The sequence below is a fragment of the Nasonia vitripennis genome, chromosome 5 (genome assembly GCF_009193385.2).
Source record: "Nasonia vitripennis strain AsymCx chromosome 5, Nvit_psr_1.1, whole genome shotgun sequence".
NCBI lineage: Eukaryota > Metazoa > Arthropoda > Insecta > Hymenoptera > Pteromalidae > Nasonia > Nasonia vitripennis.
The window spans coordinates 18,517,441-18,536,982 of NC_045761.1; the positions used below are offsets into that span (position 1 = coordinate 18,517,441).

At 36.1% G+C, this 19,542-nt stretch overlaps 2 protein-coding genes, 1 non-coding gene and 1 pseudogene across 15 annotated transcripts in view; 3 read left to right on the forward strand and 1 right to left on the reverse strand.

The window, feature by feature from the left end:
- LOC103315636 (heterogeneous nuclear ribonucleoprotein K) overlaps positions 1-4,854 on the forward strand; it is a 75,857-nt gene extending 71,003 nt beyond the window's left edge. For all 13 annotated transcript variants that reach the window (XM_032600952.1, XM_032600953.1, XM_031932785.2 and 10 more), the window contains 3 exons: positions 67-305; positions 563-732; positions 2,224-4,854. In XM_032600952.1, the coding sequence (XP_032456843.1) occupies positions 67-305; positions 563-732; positions 2,224-2,254 (440 nt within the window). In that variant the 3' untranslated portion in view covers positions 2,255-4,854. The remainder of the gene's footprint in view (positions 1-66; positions 306-562; positions 733-2,223) is intronic.
- Mir7 (microRNA mir-7) lies at positions 1,662-1,748 on the forward strand. The gene has a single exon (NR_039003.1). It is a non-coding gene; the product is annotated as a microRNA mir-7 (primary transcript).
- Or108PSE (odorant receptor 108 pseudogene) lies at positions 13,734-14,762 on the forward strand (annotated as a pseudogene).
- On the reverse strand, positions 14,915-17,771 carry LOC100678900 (probable G-protein coupled receptor B0563.6). The gene is made up of 7 exons (XM_003424707.5): positions 16,932-17,771; positions 16,634-16,851; positions 16,241-16,433; positions 15,992-16,153; positions 15,601-15,766; positions 15,369-15,517; positions 14,915-15,275 (listed from the first exon to the last, which is right to left on the reverse strand). Exons 1-7 carry the CDS (start codon positions 16,952-16,954, stop codon positions 15,047-15,049), a joined length of 1,140 nt encoding a protein of 379 aa, XP_003424755.2. The 5' UTR covers positions 16,955-17,771; the 3' UTR covers positions 14,915-15,046.
- Between the last annotated feature and the right edge of the window lie 1,771 nt (positions 17,772-19,542).

The following is a 19,542-nucleotide window of genomic DNA, read 5'->3' on the forward strand; positions in this document are numbered from 1 at the left end:
AACAGTGCCTCCGTGTTCGCAATATGCAAGAGAATGGATCATAATGCGCAACTGATTGTTTTACAGGTAACGGATGGGGAAGTGGCGGCGGCGGCGGCGGCATGCAAGGCGGTGGTGGCGGCAGCGGTGGCGGTGGCGGTGGCGGCGGCAGTGGCGGTGGAAACGCGAACGGGCTCGGCGGAGGAGCCGGCGGTGGCAACACCGGAATGGGAAATGCACCCATGAGCGGTGGCAATAACGCTGGCAGTCAGGGAGGTGCTGCTGGCGGCAATGCCACGAGCACCCAGGTCACCATTCCCAAAGACGTAAGTGACGAATTAATAATTCATACCGAACGTCCGACGAATTCGAATACATGGTTCACTTTGAAACTTATTAAGTTTAGAATTGATGCTTCAAACGCTCGCTTATACAGCAGCAAAGTTTAAATCAAGCTTATCTCTGAATTTGAATGTCATCTAGAATGGAAAACTTTTTCCTACTCGCCGATGTTGCGCAGTCGAAAGAAAATCCAAACGCTGGCGTGACGCAATTTAATCTAGAATTTTTTTCTATTTCATAGCTCGCTGGAGCCATAATCGGCAAAGGTGGTGCGCGAATCCGCAAGATTAGATCGGACAGTGGCGCAGGCATAACCATAGACCTGCCGCTGCCTGGCAGCAACGACCGCATCATCACCATCACTGGCATGCCTGATCAGATACAGATGGCTCAGTTCCTCTTGCAACAAAGGTAAATAACACGAGCACAGAGCATATTGTACCGCAAGGCGACAATGCTTTGCCGCTTCTTTTTTATTATTCATGCATTTCTTTCTACTTTTTCTACTTGACTCCTCTTTGAGATGCTATTTCCGTTTTTTCGAGTCTTCTTTCTGACAATGAAAAAATGCGTTGCTCTTTGGTTCTTGGATCGTTTGTTTATGGCTGCATACGTATCGATAAGTGCGTCATCCTAGAATATTCGTGACATTTTTGGGTCATTTGTATTATTGAAATTTCGTGTTCTTAATTCGCTTGTGATAACTAGATGCTTGTGTATTTAAATATGTATTTTGTAATTTGTACTGCGAGTCCATTGATTTCATGTGGACTATATTTGTAATTCTTATTGCGATAGGGATCAATATCGACAGTAATATATACGGCGATAGCCACGCGTTAAAGCAAAATGGCTCGAATGGAAATAATTTAACTATGAGATACGTAAATTTCGCAATCTTGCAAGAAACTAAATAATTGATGTATGAATGAATGAGCTGTAAGAATATGTACTTTAACAAAACATGTCATGTTTATTTTAACATAATCTGCTTTACTTTAACCTGCAAAAACAATTGTGCTTGAAATTCCATTAGAGTATTAATTTAACGCATCGACAAACATTTTTGAGACATTGTATGTGTACTAACTGGAATATGTTAAATGAGGAACAAAGATTAACAAGGCTCAGTAACTTCAAGAAATGATTACTTCAACTAGCTGAGCTTAATTTTCGATTCTCATTATTTATCAAACTCATATCATAAAACTAACAATTTTACAAAGGACTAACTGCCTGTATACAGTGCTTGTGAGTGGAGAAAAATGAGAAAGTAAGAAGAATTGGCTTCTTATCCTGGGGTTCGTCGTTCGGAGTTACTGAAACCGAAAAGAAATATCTGAGCGTCGTTGTATGGAAGACTAGTGATTTTGTTGTTCTACTTAAGATGTAACAAGGAATCACTAATCATCCTACAAAGACGCTCGCGATCGTCATGCACTCGCCTACTACCAGTCCTGCTTGCCTTGGATAAACTAACCAACAACATGCTCCTGTTTTGTGAAAAACGCCATCGAAAATCGTCGCTACTAATAACGCTATAGACTAATTATTTTGCGAGAATGCATCACTTCAGAACATCATGTTTGATCAATTCATCTTATTCATATAAAAGTTGAACGTAATGCCATATTTCATTCTCTATAGATATAGTATAAATATTAACGTATCGACTGGCATCATATCATAAATGGTGTGGAGTAATGATTATCGACGATAAATGACTATTAATATAAGACCAACTAAGATAAGTTGGTATTATTGAAAAATACATGAAAGTTAAAAAAATAACAAAAAGAATGATTGAGCCGCAAACAAAGAATAACGCAGTTTTTTATTGGTATTAACTATTATCTAATATATAGGCATAATATAACCTCAATATTTTTTTTTTGATTGCAGTGTACACGAAAATGCTGATCTTCCTTATTAAGTATCTCAGAGGAGTATAGAGGGGGGAGCCAAAGATGCGTTTGTAATTTTTTTTAAGAAATCTACCTTGGAATATAACAAGCGTTAAAACTGAAGAAAAATGAGCAACAGCGAAATAAAGGAATCCATACTGAGCAACATATTCGAGTGGATACACCAACATTATGACGTATATGTAGTGCGAACTGCATCGCACGAATCGTTCTTCGAAGAAGACAAACAAAAAGCAGTAAAAAGGGAACATATTTTTTCAACGACCGAAAATTTTTCACATCGCCATCCGTAGCTTAAACGCATTGTATCGATCGTACGGCTATCCCGATTCATTGTTTTGCTTATTCATTTCGGTTCGTTCGATGCAACGAGTGGTTTCAAAAAATAGTGTGTACGCATGTCGCGCTTCGCGTGCCAAATCGCCTAATAATCAATATAACATTCGCTCTTAATTTATGTGCATTTTTTTACGAATTACTAATGTAATAACATTGTGAAATTGGTCATACGTATCTAACTTACGTTTTTTAAGCAACAAATGAGGCTGATATTTGTTTATTCAATTTATTGATCTAAGAAAAAAAATTGTAAATTTTATAAGTTCCTTTTAATTACTTATTTAATTTTGTATTTGTCCCCTTGTACATTGAAAGACCTTTGAAACGATATATAAAAGCTGTAAATATCTTCGAACTCCGATGAGAGTCACGCTTTTACGTATAAATTTTGAAACTACTCGGCGTATTTTGCATCGTGCTACTGTATCTTTCCTGTCTGATGCACGTGAACTTTACGCTCATAACTATTTGAGTATAATGGCATGAATCCGCTCTCAATTCGCAATTTTTATGGAACTGAAGGTTGATAAACTGCGAGCTGTTTCAGATGAAAGTACACAGAGACACCATTTATGCATACTTGTTTTGCGCTGAAAAAGAAATCAACTAAAAATTAATATTAAAAAGTACGGAGAAAGAGAGAGCGTTGCAGGGAAACTTTGTAAATAAGCAATAAAGCGACCCTTTCTTTCGCGTTTTACAAACATCTACACTTTGACTGCTGACTGCACCGTAGTGCATGTTCATTTATTATTACGATTTAATGATTAATGATTATGAATAATTAGCAGAACGTAACCCTTCCCAGACTCTTAAAGCGGGATTTGCCTATATGACCTGTTTTACCGAACTTTTTATATTATTTTGATGACGTTTGCCTTCTTTGCATGTGTGCAGCCTTATTACAAAATCTTTAGACTTACCTGGATTCCATCTAGCTAACATTAAACATTAAAACTAAATGTTAATAATATAAGTGTCAGTGGAACAGGAATGTGCGGAAATCCTTTAAGATAATATACCAGAAATAAAATCTTCTATCTGTAGAAATATATTAGAATCGTTAGTACAGTAAGTGGCCCTAATGAAAATAAATAATAATAAACAAAGAAAATTAACTCTACAATTTTAAGAAAAATAAAAGCAAAAGATGTAAAGTGAAAATCAAGCGTAAAACGTCAGCTACGCTATATTAAGAAAAAACGAACGGAGAACAAAAAACAGAGATCTATCACAAAAATTATAATTCAACGTGTATAAGTCCTTAGAACGCGTCGTTTTAACGTGGCATTTATATAATTATTCTTATTTTCATTTCGTTTCTCGCTGGCTCACAAGAAGAAAGCATATTTCTTCAAGTCAGCAAGAGTACCCCTTTTTTATAAATAATACATATAATTATTATAAAAACCTTCAGATTTAAGCAGTGACCGCAGTTCATAAGTTCTAAAGAAAAGTAACGGATAAACAAGTCTCCCCACCCCAGATTAATTGTCACGTATATATATTTGAAAATATATATATGGAATCGTGTACACCTCCCTCCCCGAAAAAAAAAACACTTCGGAAACAGTCCATTTATGAATGATTTTTAAGCGACCTCAGGGCGAACGTAAGGGCATTTTCCGTAAAATAGCTAGGCGATAACATAATTTTAGTTTGTGACTTTTGCTTTATGTACAACCCCTCTCCTTTTTTGTTATTACTATTACGTTTAATGAAAAAAAAAGATAAAGATAACGAAACAAAGAACTCGAAATCACTCACTCGCACACGTGCAAGGCATATTTTTGGAGAGAATCGCCCGCTGTTAAAACACACTTATTTTTATACTGTTTATTATTACATTCGGCGATTCGACGGGCGATCATCGACCAAGCAATGAAATAGCAAAAAAATAAAAATAATACAAAGTGCATAAAATAAGAGCGACAAAAAAGTATGATAAAAGAAGTACATTTTTTAAAGAAATTGATTTATTATAGTAGCGAGTGATTGGACGAAAAAGAGAGAAAATAAAAGTATAAAACATGATGAAAGAGAGTGCGTGAGTGCGCGAGACGTTAATTATATTACGTAGGAAGTTTGCGGAAAAAGTATAATGAAGAGCGGCGAAGGGAGGGAGGATCTTTTTTTTGTAGGACGATGTCTTTAAAACGGTGGACATTGCCTTGTAACACGTTTGTGTAATATAAGATATACTGTTTACAATTGATTTGTATTGAATACTTTTTATTTGTCAAATAAACTTAGTACAAACGACTCTCAATTGCGAACGTGTAAGATTTATTTTTGTTGAAAAACTTTCAACAAAGTGAGTAATATAATTTTCGACAACTGATACCTTAACGGCTCTAAATTTTATATTATACATTTCAAACATTTTAACCAAAAATTTTCAAGGATTTTAAACACTTCTAGAGTGTGAATCGTGAAAACGAATTTTATTCAGATTTTGCAGCTATTTATCAGATTATTATTCATTTTGGCCGATATAAGGATTTGGAATTTAGGCTGAAATAACATAAGAGTAAAAATCAAGATTTACTTTTTCATTCAAACAACGACATGAATCAGGTAAGAAAAGGTAGAAAAGGTTCATAGCTAGCGGAGAGCTGTGTGATTCTGTTGGCTCTTAATTGTCACATCTTATCGTATAAACGCTGCCCTCGCATGTCCTTCACAAAGAATCTCGTGATATATTATTGAGTTCTGGTGGTTGTTGCCCTCCTCGGTCTATTTCATCATGTGGCGTTCTGATGATGGTCCGAAACCTTGAATTTGCGGCTAAGCGTTGGATCTAAGCGCAAGATCTGATACGCGACCTTCTGAAGTTGTCTTAAAGGACTTACTGGAAATGAGGGTAGATTCCAGCTAGCACAAAACCTTCTAGCTCAATAATGATGCAGAGAAGAAGCTTGTAATAGACGATTTTTTTCTTTACTCATTTATGAGTAAACAATGTGGGCTTCTTGACGTGGTTGCTCTAAGCTCGTAACACGAGGCAGGTACCATCGACTTACAGGTGAGACCCGGACAGAAAAACTTGTCCAACTATGAGGGTGTTTGCGGCCAGATATTATCATCAATGATGAAGACCGCCCAGATTCCACCTGACAAGGCATATAGCAAATTCGTGTATTAATCGGTCAACGATAAATCGGCAAAAAGCTTTCTACCTGCAGCATCATTGCGATCTAGTGAATCTGTCGATCGGCAAACTCACAGAAGTGTTAAGAATTGGGTGAATAATTAACTCTTAACTTGCGATGTTCCAGTAAATAAAAGATTTATTTATCTCTAAGATTTACATATTTATTCGTGTGTAGGAACAGAACAAAAAAAAAAAAGTGGGAGCGCGTGAAGACTAACCTATATTCATCAGAGGTAGTAACTTAAGAAAAACAAAAGGGGTTGGTAGCACTACAAAGTGCAGACTACCTCTTAGTTTTACATATTCATATAACAATTATAAGATAATAGTTGAATTAGATATTATTGAAACTTATATTGTTATTTTAACACTCCCCCTGTTTCTATAATATATGTTTATTTTAATTAATCACTGTCTGGAGATCGTGTAATAAAAAGCTTCTGTGTTGTTCAAACTGCATCTTGGCCAGCGCTTTGGTGAAAACGTCTGCTAGTTGTTTGTGTGTGTTGATATATTCCAGTTCAAACTCCTTCTGCTCGAATTTTTCTCTTACATAGTGAAACTTGATGTCAATATGTTTTGTACGTTTATGGAAGACTGGATTTTTGATTAGTTTAATAGCACTTTGGTTATCAAGATGAAGAATTGTGTCCACGTGCTTTGTGTTACAAACTTCTCTGACCAGTTTCTTAATCCACATGATGTCTCTTGTTGTTTCACAAGCTGCAATGTATTCTGCATCGGTTGTAGACAAAGCAACAGTAGATTGTTTGCGGGAGTTCCATGTGATTAGACTATTTCCCAATGTGATAAGACTTCCAGATGTTGACTTTCGAGTTTCTACTTCGCCTGCATAGTCAGCATCACTATATGCATACAATTGATCGTCTTCAGTGGGGCTGAATAACAATCCTAGAGTTTGTGTCCCTTTCAGGTATTTTAGAATTCTTTTTACAGCATTCCAGTGTATCTTATTCGGGTTTTCCATATATCTGCTGGCTCGGTTAACAGCAAAAGTGATATCCGGTCTGGTCCCAGTAGAGAGATACATAAGTTTACCAATAGCTTCACGGTAAGGTGCATTGGTGGCTTTTGTTTGATCTCCTGAATGCATAGAAACGCACATCTCCTGGTTAGTATCAGCAGGTATGGTAACGCTGTTTGCATTATTCATATTGAACACTTCAAGTATTTTTTTAACGTAACTTGATTGATGGACAAAGAATGATCCATCTTTCAGACATTCTATTTGTAATCCTAAAAATATATTTACACAACTATGTGTTATTTCAAATTCTTGTTTTAGTTCTGCCAGAAGCTCATTTACTACAGCTTGACTTTGTGCTGCAATGAGTCCATCGTCAATATATATGCCTAGAATAAGTCTTTTATTCTCGTTAGTAGAAACAAAAATGCATGGATCAGCATTTGTTGCTTTGAGATCATGCTTACTTAGAAAGGATGTGAATTTTTGGTTCCAGCATCTGGATGATTGCTTTAAACCATATAGACTTCGAAGTAACTTACATACTTTTTTGGATCCGTCAGAGAAACCATGTGGCTGCTTCATGTATATTGTTTCTTCGATGTTGCCATACAGGAAGGCTGTTTTCACATCAAATTGTCTAAGGACTAACCTCTCTTTTGCTGCTATGGTAAGTATTAATCTGATTGAATCAAATCTGATGACAGGGCTAAAGGTTTCTTTGTAGTCGATTCCTTCTCTCTGCAGAAAACCCTTTGCTACTAAGCGAGCCTTGAATCGTTTAATATTATCGTTGGCATCTCTTTTCAACTTGAATATCCAACGACTCTCCATCACAGTTTCTTTTTTAGGTGCATCAACTAAAGTCCAGACTTGATTTTTGCTTAGGGAATTAATCTCCTCCTGCATGGCACGCTTCCATTCATCAGCATCAGGACAATTTGTGGCTTCGTGAAAGGTAAGAGGTTCTTGAATGTCAGTAATAAAAAGTTCTTCGATGTCTATTTCATCAGGATCTATATAATCATCGAACCTTTTTGGTTTACTGCATTCATGTTTCTTCCTCAAGTTTCTTCTTACAGGTAAGTTTTCTTCTGCTTCTCTTTCAGGTTCAGCTGGTACGTTTTCTTCTCTGTCATGGTTATCAGGTAAGTTTTCTTCTAATCCTATTTCAGGTTCATCAGGTACGTTTTCTTCTCTATCGTTTTCATCAGGTAAGTTTTCTTCTCTTTCTCTTTCAGGTTCATCATCGGTTTCCTTGGGTAAGTATAAAATTATATCATAATTTTCTTCTATTCTAGTTTTATTTACAGGTTCAGCTATACCACTGAATACTACATCTCTAGCAATTTCAATCTTGTTTGTTTCTAGAATTAATATCCTGAATCCCTTTACATATTGTTCATATCCCATAAATAATCCTGGTTTTCCTTTGTCGTCTAATTTTCTTCTTTTTTCTTTGGGAATGTGTACGTACACTTTTTCTCCAAATATATGTAGATCTTGAATCTTTGGCTCTTGGTTATACCAAAGTTCATACGGAGTCTTATTTGGTATTCGACTAGTACCTGTACAGTTCATAACATGAGTAGCAGTGTTCGTGGCTTCTGCCCAAAATTTCTTTTCGAAACCTTTTCCAGCAAGGATGGATCGGACAGCTTCTATTAGGGTTCGGTTCTCCCTTTCAGCAGCTCCATTTTGCTCTGGAGTATAAGCCACAGTTCTTTGATGCTCAATCCCATACTTATTTAATAATTTTGAAACATTCTGGTTGACAAACTCTAATCCATTGTCTGTCCTGATAATTTTGACTCCTTTAGGACAATGTTTTTCAGCTTTCTTGACATAGTCTTCTATGCAATTGTATACATCTGACTTTGCTGTTACAAAATATACTGTGCGAAACTTCGAGAAATCATCTTTAAGTAATAAGAAATACTTAGACCCTTTGAGAGATGCTTCTTGCATAGGTCCACACAAGTCAGCATGTATTATTTCTCCTATGCGACTAGTTTCAGATTTGCTACCATGAAAGGGCAATCTGTGAGTCTTACCTATTGCACAGGCATCACAGAAAGGTTCATTTTTGTCCTTTAATACTATATTCCGTTGACTTAGTATTTGCTTGACTCGCTGGTAGTTTTGGTGCGCAAACTTCTCATGCCATGTGGCTAGCGAATGTTCAGATGCTACCATGGCTTGATGTGGAGCATTTGATGCATCCTCAACTTTCAGCTTCATTACAAATAGGTTTCCTATTCGTTCACCTATAACTATGGTTTTACCTCCTTTGGTAAATTTGCAAGTGCGGTTATCTGAAGAGAGCATTAAACCTTTGTCCATGGTTACGTTTGACGAAAAAAGGTTATACTTTAAATCAGGTACGTATATTACATTGGATAAGTGACTAGGATCCCAACTATTTCCATTGTACGATAGTACATTTATGTCCCCTGATCCACAGGCTTCAAGCAAGCTTCCATCTCCTATACGTACCCAAGTTGGCTTTTTGAACGGTTCATAGTTCAAAAACCAATCCTTGTGGTGTGTCATATGACTACTGGCTCCTGAATCTTTATACCATAAATTTGTATGGTTGTCACTACTTTGAATTGACGCAAAAGCATCAATCATTAATGCATTTCCATGCGGTTTACTTTTTGACTCAGTAGATTTTGTTCCATAATTTTCTTTATCATTCGACTTTTTACTACGGCATTCACGAGCCCAATGACCAGGCTTATTGCAATTGTGACATTTACCTGGTTTCCATTTATTTTTAGATTTGTCAGCCGCTGGTCTTTCAAAATTTCCTCTTTTGTTGTATTTATGAGAAGCTAGTGCAGTTTCATCTCGAGAGGATTCTCTCATTTCTTGATTAATCAGTCTTGAAGTCAAATTTGCTTTGGTTCGCTCAGTCTCTGGCGTTGATTCCCATGCATTGATAAAGTGGTCATAGCTTGGTGGTAAGGTTAACAAAATCTTTGTAATTATCATGTTATCATTCATAGTTTCACCAGCAAGTTTCAGGCGATGAGCTATATCTTCTAGTTTTGCTATATGTGTAGCAATGTCATCAGACGGTTCTTTTGTGATTGTGAACCATTTTTGTTGTAACATGTGTGTTGTAGCAAGTGATTTTTGTTCATATACTGTTACAAAATTATCCCACATACTTTTAGCGGTATCGCAATTTATTATGTGTAGCATTGCTTGCTCTGAAACTGTTGTAACGATGATTTTTTGTGCAAGGGAATCATCTTTATTCCATTTTTCAATACTTTTCTGGTTTTCAGTAATTGCATCTGCAGCTGCGGTTGTTGCAAGCGCACCTGGACACGTTCTTGTGCCCGAAACCACATCCCATACTCCACTGGATTTTAAAATTACTTTTACTTGGAATTTCCATATACTCCAGTTATTTATGTCTCTGAGTTTAATTATTCGAGTTAGTTCACCTTCCATGGTTTTTACGTGTTGAGTACTTTCACTTTTGCACAACGTGGCTGGATAACCTCAAACGTAAGATTGAACACCCTTCTATTTTTGCTCCAATAGTGGAGAAGTAAAAAAATATAGTGTTTAATTCGTAACTGGGCCCATAACCTGTTAAGAATTGGGTGAATAATTAACTCTTAACTTGCGATGTTCCAGTAAATAAAAGATTTATTTATCTCTAAGATTTACATATTTATTCGTGTGTAGGAACAGAACAAAAAAAAAAAAGTGGGAGCGCGTGAAGACTAACCTATATTCATCAGAGGTAGTAACTTAAGAAAAACAAAAGGGGTTGGTAGCACTACAAAGTGCAGACTACCTCTTAGTTTTACATATTCATATAACAATTATAAGATAATAGTTGAATTAGATATTATTGAAACTTATATTGTTATTTTAACAAGAAGTAATTGACTCCAATGCTGGACTTCGTGCTCTCCGGCTCCTCGAACTTCATAAGTCCTTGGGTTTGCAGCTAAAAGTACCTCCGAAATATTTCTTTTAGTGTAGGATTTCGGTACATTGTATGGATTTTCGGCACATAGATAAATACTCCATGCACGGGTGTGTTAATGTGCATTGTGCATTTAGATTAGATTCATAAGAATAACTGTACTTTTGTTAAAAAACTGTTTATTAGTAATTTTAATAGTATTTATGTGCAAAGAGAAATTACATTTATAGAAAATATTCGTAAAAAAAATTGTTATCGCACAGTCCTTGCAAAAAAGAGTCTGCAGGAATTCCTGCTGAGGAAACTGAGGAAAAATCATTAAGAAATCAAGACTCTGATGCAGAGATGCATTTGCAGAAATCTCAGCAGCGATTCCTGCAAATTTGTCTTGGAAGATTCTTGCACACTTTTTTATAGCAAGCGTTGTGTACTGTTTATTTCTGTTTGTTATAGTGCGTTTCTGCCTGAATTCGCTGAAATTCACTATATTTTATGAAATAATAGCTAGAAATGTTTCGAATTAAAAAAAAAAAAACTTATGAAAAGAAAAACGTTGTAACCATTTTTTTTTACCTCAAGGCAGGATTGATTAGGCGGCGCAGACTTTTTGGAAAATTTGATTTCGAGAGCTATCGACGTTCTTCTATCGTAGAATCGAAGTAATATAGACGCATCTAGACGATTTGGACGTTTGCAATTTCTCGAGATATATCATTCAATGCCCATCTCCAGCATAATATATGACTGAAGTTTTATGTTTATGATAAGTAGAAAAATACAAGTTTGGTAGCAACAAGCAATAATAGAGTATATACTATGAATCAGTGTCAAAAGCTATATTAGGTACAGTAATAAACTTGGATTTGGGCAGTGATGAAAAGTGTAAATAATATATTTAAAAATAACATCTATAATCAGACATAAAAATATACGAATAACTCTGGAGAGATTCCATACAAATAAAATGCCTAAACCCACCTACCCCACGCGGCGAGTTACAAATAGACATTTACAAATCCTAAACCTTCGACCTACCTCCCTATACGCAAAGCGATTCCCTACTCGACGCACAGTGAATTACAGACATAAAGATTAAACAATAATGCAATATGTTCTAACTCCAAATATCCTACGCAGAGCGCACTCACAGTGTCTTACAAAATAAAACCTATATATTATTGACCTCCTATGGTATTTGTTACTTGCTGTGCGTTGGATAGGTGAATAGTTTATTTAAAATGATTCTAACAAAACAACAATACCCTCATGTTCAAATCTGCTATTCGACCTACTACACTTTTCTTCTATTTTTTTCTAATTTCTTTATTTATTTTTATTATTTAAAAATTTACATTTAATATTTGTTGTACTTGGGGAACATGGACTTACGCATTCAAGTATGGGATATAGGACTTTTAGGGTTTATTTTAGTTGTTTTCTATAGAGCATGACCTTCTGTTTGCTTACCACCTATTATATACTTTAGGCAGTGATTGATTTACCTTAGGGTAATATAAGCGACGAGTTTGATAGATTTTGATATTTTTATGTATAGACTATAGTTTTTCGAATGTTACAAACATAAGTAAATGCATACCTGAGAAATAGCTTCACAGAAGACGTGTTTTGCTGTATCAATTCACTAAAACAAGCTGTATTTCATAACAATTCAAAAATTATTAAAGCACGCGTGCAGTACATACAAAATTGTTAAAAAGTTAAAAAAAAAATTGTGAAACAAACATTACGACCTTCTTTATTACATATCAACGTTAAAAGTAAGTGTATCATAGTGCGCAAAGTAAATATCAAACCTGTTTATCATATTGTATTTACTAAGTATCAAAGATTCCTCCCGATCTCTTGGGGGATTCCACAGTTTGGTCAAACAACTCTCCACCAATAAAGCTATCTTCTTTCTTCTACTAATAATGTTCAACATCTTCAAAAAGCCACTACACATCGTAATGATCATATAAATATTTTCCAGCAAGACCTGAGCGACATCTTCATCGGTGAATACCACTCCCAATATTTCAGCGAGAACAACAGTTTCACATATGATAATCATTACTGCTGTGAACACATCGAAAATCACTCGCAATGAAAAGTAAGAAATAAATGGTTTCCAAACACCGACTAACTTCAAGTAAAGGAATGGCAAATGCAAAATTTCTTGTTGCATTCTCGGATCCATTGTCATCATTATAAAAACGAATGAGCACTAATAAACGATTTATTTAGCGCTAGTCACAGATAAAACATAACTGTTAATTTAGGCAGAAGAAAGCTTCCGATGCGTGAGTAACATTTGTCGTTGCGTATTGCTGCCTATTATCTGGCGTACAGTATCTATGTATACTATCTATCCTATAGCATAGCTACTATCGACGCAAGAGCGCACTCTTATGCTATGTATAATGACGTTTAATTGTACACTCGCTCTCGATCAACTCATTTGCTATTCTCGCAATTAAGGGAGCGTAAAATTACATCTAATTGCGCTCAGCTCGGACAATTTTCGTATTTTTTATATATTTCTCGTTAAGAGAGCAACAATGAAACACGTCGAACCGCACAGCTATGGGGCAGTCTTAGCTTTAGCCTATCATTATACTAAGTATACTTAATAACAGCTGGTAGTTGCGCATTTCTCTTATACAGCTCGTCTTGAGAATGCGAAAAATAGTCGCCATAACACTGCAGTTCACGGAACAGAGTACGCGAAAACTACGGGCGTACTGGTAAGTGGTATAACATTTTTCGCAAGATTATGGATTATCCTTCAAAGCTTCTTGAGCTGAAATTCGAAGGATAGTCAAAATTGTACGAGCATACATTATGTCTGTATTATGCATATTGTTATACATTTTTACAATGGTCTGAATAAATGTTCCACGCATGCTAGAATAATTACACGCATCATCATAAACTTACCTTATCTCATAAAGGGTATAGCTAACATTACGACCTTCCTTGTTATTTAATTCACATCGCACTATGTAAGCATAACTTTACCAAAACTTGTAGTACAATATCTACGCCAACTTTTCCAGATACATAACTCTAGCATACGCGACATCGGTGGGCACATGTGTGCTGATTATACTATTAAATCCGACGGTGAGTGCTGACGCTTGGGCCACACCAGTGTACTCCTGGATTCCGTGTAACATAAACTTCTCCAGCTGCTTTTGGGCCTGTTACCTGCATCAGTCGGTGGGAACCGCGACCATAGCTATAGTTCACGTGGCGTGTGAAACTCTTGTGACAGGATTCATGCTTCAGATATGCGCACAATTGAATGTCCTTAATCACCGAGTCTTGTCGATCGATTTGAAAATTCGAAATTTAACGCTACGCGAGAAGGACGAGAATAGGATTCTTATGGCCGAAACCTTTCTGACCAATGCGTGCGTCGCTGACCACAATGGTATTTTAAAGTAAGTTGATCCGTTTCGCTAATAATTATCGCTTTATTCAATAAAACAAAAAAAAAAAAAAAAATACCGAATGCCTTGCAGATTCTCAAAACTGTTGAGCGAGACGTTCATTCAAGTTCTGGTTATACAATTCTGCGCAAGCCTTACGGTGTTCTGCACCAGCATCTATATGCTGACCAAAATAAAAGTTAATACTCTCGACTTTTTACTGATGACTACCTATCTCATTTGTATGCTGAATCAAATACTGTTGTACTGCTGGTATGGCAATGAAGTTATGTTAAATGTAAGTGTAATATGAAATTGACGTACATTTATTTGAACAATAATAATTCGGTGTTGTTATATCATTGCACAGAGTCAAAAACTCGTCCAGTCCATTTATAATGCGGATTGGATCGCTTTGCATGGCAAGACGCAAAAGACTCTATTGTTAATGATGCTTGTGGCGTCGTCTCCGATTCAATTGTTTGAAGGTGCCATCATTAAAGTTAATTTGGACGCCTTTCTTAACGTAAAAATATTTCCCGATTAAAATTTCAATTAAACAATTTACAATCATTATTATATACCTATAATGTTATAGATCCTCAAGTTCTCTTATTCGGCCTTCAACATCCTGCATAGTGAAGATCATAACTAATGATGGATAAGCTTATTCACATTGAAGAGGGAACTGACGTAGTTACTAGTCTTCATTTCGTTATTCAGAAAACCATGTTACCTTTTAACTTTATTACTGCATGTGTAGGTATACGCGTCGCAGATAAATGATAAATAAATAAATAAAAAAACTTTTTTTAAATTTTCAATTATTCAACCAAAATTAAATATAGACCATAGAAGAAAGAATTAGTTAAATGCGAAGGCTTGGTGTAATGTATAATATTTACAAATTCTCGAATTATTGTTGTATTACATTAATGCTTAAAACTTCCATGGACAATCCTTGCTCTCCAATTTGGTGCACGACGAAGGATTGGTCTGTATGTTTTTCAACGTCGTCATTCTTACAGACACAGTATTGTCCCTTTCCAGTCTTTTACTCCGAAACAGACTTTTTAAAATGGCCAAAAACCTTGGATTCAACACGCAGTAGAGCACAAAGTTCGCCGAGCATGATATGGAGTTCAGAAAGGTTGCGACGATGCGAAAACTGTTAATGTTTGATATAATAGGATATAAGGGGCTTTACAAAATATATGATAATTGAAAGATACGGTTATTTTTTGATGTTGCAAAAACTTACACTTCCATGAGGTGTTTGTTAATTTTACAAGGATCTCCGCCATAAAGGATGGATACTGCGCTTCGGCGAGATGCCAGGTGAGTTGGTACTTCGCCGACCAGAAATATAAAGACGATGCCTACCAGGGTTATCGTCAACTTCGACTGATCCTGATGGAATCAATAATTCAACACTTTGTTGAATCAAGGATATAATAATTTTGCAAATATTTTTGTATTATGGTATGACTTACACACAAGTATTTTCCTTCTCTCGATTGCCTGCATTTCAGAAGCTGGACCCGTTGTTTCATTGTCTTTTTGACGGCGAAAATCATAATCGCGTTGCTGATTGGAAGAAAAATCGCTGGGATCAAGCCGAAGATAACCAGTTGGAACCAATTCAGTACATCGTAGAAACTGGAAGGAGAGTATAATTCGTGCATATTTCAATTAGTTGTTTGTTCAGATTGATTTAAAGTATTTTGTCTGCTAAAATATTACTTAAAAATCCAAGTAGATAATGGAGGTATATCAATTTGAATCAACGTGGATATCCATATGAATAATCCACGCGAGAAAGCCACATTTGCAACAGGGTATATAGAGTACGTGAACCAAATAAACTAGAATATACACGCTCACCATGATTTTGATAGATTGTTACTAACGATGTTCCCTCTCTCGTCGTAAGTGTAAATGAAGAAGAACGGGATGTTGATAACCGCGACGAAAAGTATGGAGAAGCCCATAAGCTTCCTGGCAATGGGTTTTCTGCAGAATCTTGGCTGACAGCACTGCGCAGGACTGCCGAAGAACGGCGTAAGATCGCATTCAGCCACATATTTGGTGCGTATAAACAATGAGCTTATTGAACGTCGAGGGATCACTTACGCGATAACAATGACGAGCCGATCGATGGCGACGCCAACCGCGGCGAGAACAGCGACGTTCGACGAGATGGTGCACAGGGGAATGTGGATGAACACGTCGAACTCGACCCAGCCGTGCTTCTTCCAGAACAATCCCCGGGCCAACCCGGAGAAGAGCAGAAGGATGCACGTGACCAAGTCCGCTGCTGCAAGAACTTGACGGTATTGTTTTTAATTTATTTGTTATATCTATGTACAAAAAACCCTCCGCAGTATTTTGTTTATTTTCCTTCGAATATTTAATTGAACTCTGTTACAATGTTACATGAATTATTCAAGAAATTTATCGTTCTCGATTTGTAAGCAAAATTGTATAATTTAGAAAAATCAATGCAAAGCTTTTAAATAAACATACCTGTCAAATAAGTGTAGGTGGACTCCTTCAAGGACTTCTTGCTAAGCACGAGAAGAATCACGAAATTCCCGACGATTCCGAAACTGCAAATCATCGGAATCATCATGCTGTACACCACGACACCCCATGCCTGGGGTTTGCTCGCCCAGACGCTGTTCTCCACCAGCTCCGAGAACTCGTATAGCGTGTCGTTTTCCAGGTAGGAGATACTCAAAATGCTTGAAAATTTACAACAAAATGCATTAATATACCCAATTCTTTAGTCTACGCGTTATATTATAACACTATAATTTTGTACCTGTCCTCGATGAAATGCGCCATTCTCGCTTGATCGGATAGTTTTTCATAACTAATCGCGCGGTGGACCAGTAATTCACTCTATGCCGTTGCGTCTCCTTCGTTATGAATCGCGAGGCATATTTTTAAAGGAAACTTTTTTATCGAGCTTTTTTCCCAGAACAGGCGACCGCGTTGACGCACGGACAGTCGAGTGTGTAGGTAAACCCGAATCGTTCCGACTGTTATGAGGGCTGACTGTGACTACACGATTTTTCATATTCGTATACGACCTACAGCTACTGTCCGTGGAATCGAGATTATAGACAATACTGATAAAAGCGCCTATAATCGTGCTATACGTGTAAATAGAAAGAAGCCGCAATATCTATTGAATAAAGCCGGTGACACAGGTTTTACCCGCGGCCCTTGTATTCGAGCTTTCGCACTTATCTCTGTGTTTGTGTATGTATATATACATTTTTTTCGAAGCGTTGAAATTTTCCAGCTGCGATCGAGCTTTCGACGACTCATTCGCTTGCTCTTGAGATCAGCTGATAAGAGGGTTTATTAGCGTAAATACCTATATATTGGAGAATGAATTTCCAATCTCGATTTTTTACATTTTGTTTTATTTTATATTTTTTCAACAAAAAAGCTTCTTCTTCGGGCTCAGGATGAACTGCTCGCGCTACAATAGTTCTCCAACATAGGTGCAGATTCGGTCAGCCTTACACCTGTGCTCTGGTGATGGCATAGTTGCTAACATAGTATAGAAAGATTCGAAATTATAAATAATTTTCTCAGACGCAGCTCAACTGACGTCAGCTCTTTACCATATAGCAGCGACGAATGGTCCGAGTCTGAAAAATGACTCTTATAAATTAATTCTAAAAGTTTTTGTCCATATGTATAATAGTTGTGATAAAGTTTCTATATCACAAAAATATGCTGCTAATATTCATTAGCACTCGCACTTCGCTACGTATAAACTATATATTTAGCTTTTCTATTTTGTGTGTTATTATGTACCTTTTTTATACAGCAAGCGCACAAAAGGCCTTTTTCTGCCTGAGAGTGGGAGAGAAAATTGAAATTTAAAAAAAAATTTTAAAATCAAACTGGACATTACGACCTTTTTTTATTATATTTCAACGTCATAAGCGTAGACTATATCTACGCAAAGAAAAAGAAATATTTAAAACCTGGATATATTATTGTATTTAGTAATTATCAAATATTCCTCTTGATCTCTTGGTGGATTCCACAGTTAATTCAAACAAGTTTCCACCAACTGAGTTATTTTCTTTCTTTTGCTTATTATGTGCAACATCTTCAAAAGGTCACTAACCATCGTAATGATCAAATAAATATTTTCTAAAAACACCTTGAACTTGTCTGCTCCAGTAAATAACATGCCCAATATCTCAGGGAGAATAAGCGTCTTACATAATATTATAATGAGTAGGAATGCCGTGAACAGATCGAAAATCACTCTCAACAAAAAGTAAGGCATAAATGGTTTCCAAACTCCAGTGAATTTCAAGTAAAGGAATAGCATGGTTATCGTAATCTGTAAAAATTGTTATAAATTACTGAACGGTTTATGATTATTTTCAGCGGTCACACCTTCTAATGCAAAAAACATTTATCGTCGTTTGCTTATACTTATTATCTGGCGTATTGCATCCATGCGGTCTATCCTAGCACAAAGCGGAACTGACAAAGAGCCCACTCCCACGTACATAATGATATTAATTATACACTGCAGCGATCTCTCGATCAATTTTTCGGCTATGCATCAGGAAGCAACAACAATGTAATATCGGAGTGCGCAGCTACAGGGGCATGCATAGTAGCTTTACTCTATTATTATGCTAAGTATAAGCTCAATAACAGTAAGTAGTTTCTCCTTCTTAGGGCTCATCTTTGTTGTCATAACACTGTCGGCGTTCGCGGCGCAGAGTATAGGCGAAAATGAATACCGACTACTTGGAAATAATATTTCAGTCCCGAAAAGCGACTTAACAGGAAAAATTGTTAAAATATTCACCTCGGTCGAGCAGTCAGGTGAATGAGCTGAAATAATTTATTAACATAATAAACTACCCGATTAGTCAACCAAGATGACCATTTTAATCATTTTTTTTTATATACTGTAATCTATTACAGTTAATTTTTCAGACCGAAATATTATAGGAGCAACGGAGTCGTAATTATTTCCGTTTGCACCCGCACAGTTATTTTATGTATAGAATTTGTGTCTGATTGATACTATTTTTAATGAAAAATTCAGTACCTATAGCAATTTGTCAGTCCACAAAGTTTCCTGTTTCATACCATCAAATCTACAATATTTTCTTACTCAATTGCGTATGTAATATGAAATTCAAATTAATTTTATAAAATAATCATTATATATAATTTTAGATTCTGAAATTTTCTTATTTGGCATTCAACATTCTGTACAGCTTCGGAAGATCTTAATTCATGTCCGATAATAAGCTTACTAAGAAGGGAAGTGTAGTCTTCATTTCTTGTACGTCGCAGATAAAGATAGATTAATAAAAAAAAATTTGTTACATCTTTCTTTTTGAATTCACCAAAAAATCTTGCAATAACTCGACCTGTGT

Coding starts and splice junctions, on each gene's coding strand:
- LOC100678900 (XM_003424707.5), bottom strand. CDS start 16,954: ATGGCGCATTTCATCGAGGACAG. Junction 16,434..16,633: donor CACCTACACTTATTTGACAG/GTATGTTTATTT, acceptor AATACCGTCAAG/TTCTTGCAGCAGCGGACTTG. Junction 16,154..16,240: donor CGGCTCGTCATTGTTATCGC/GTAAGTGATCCC, acceptor GTTCTTCGGCAG/TCCTGCGCAGTGCTGTCAGC.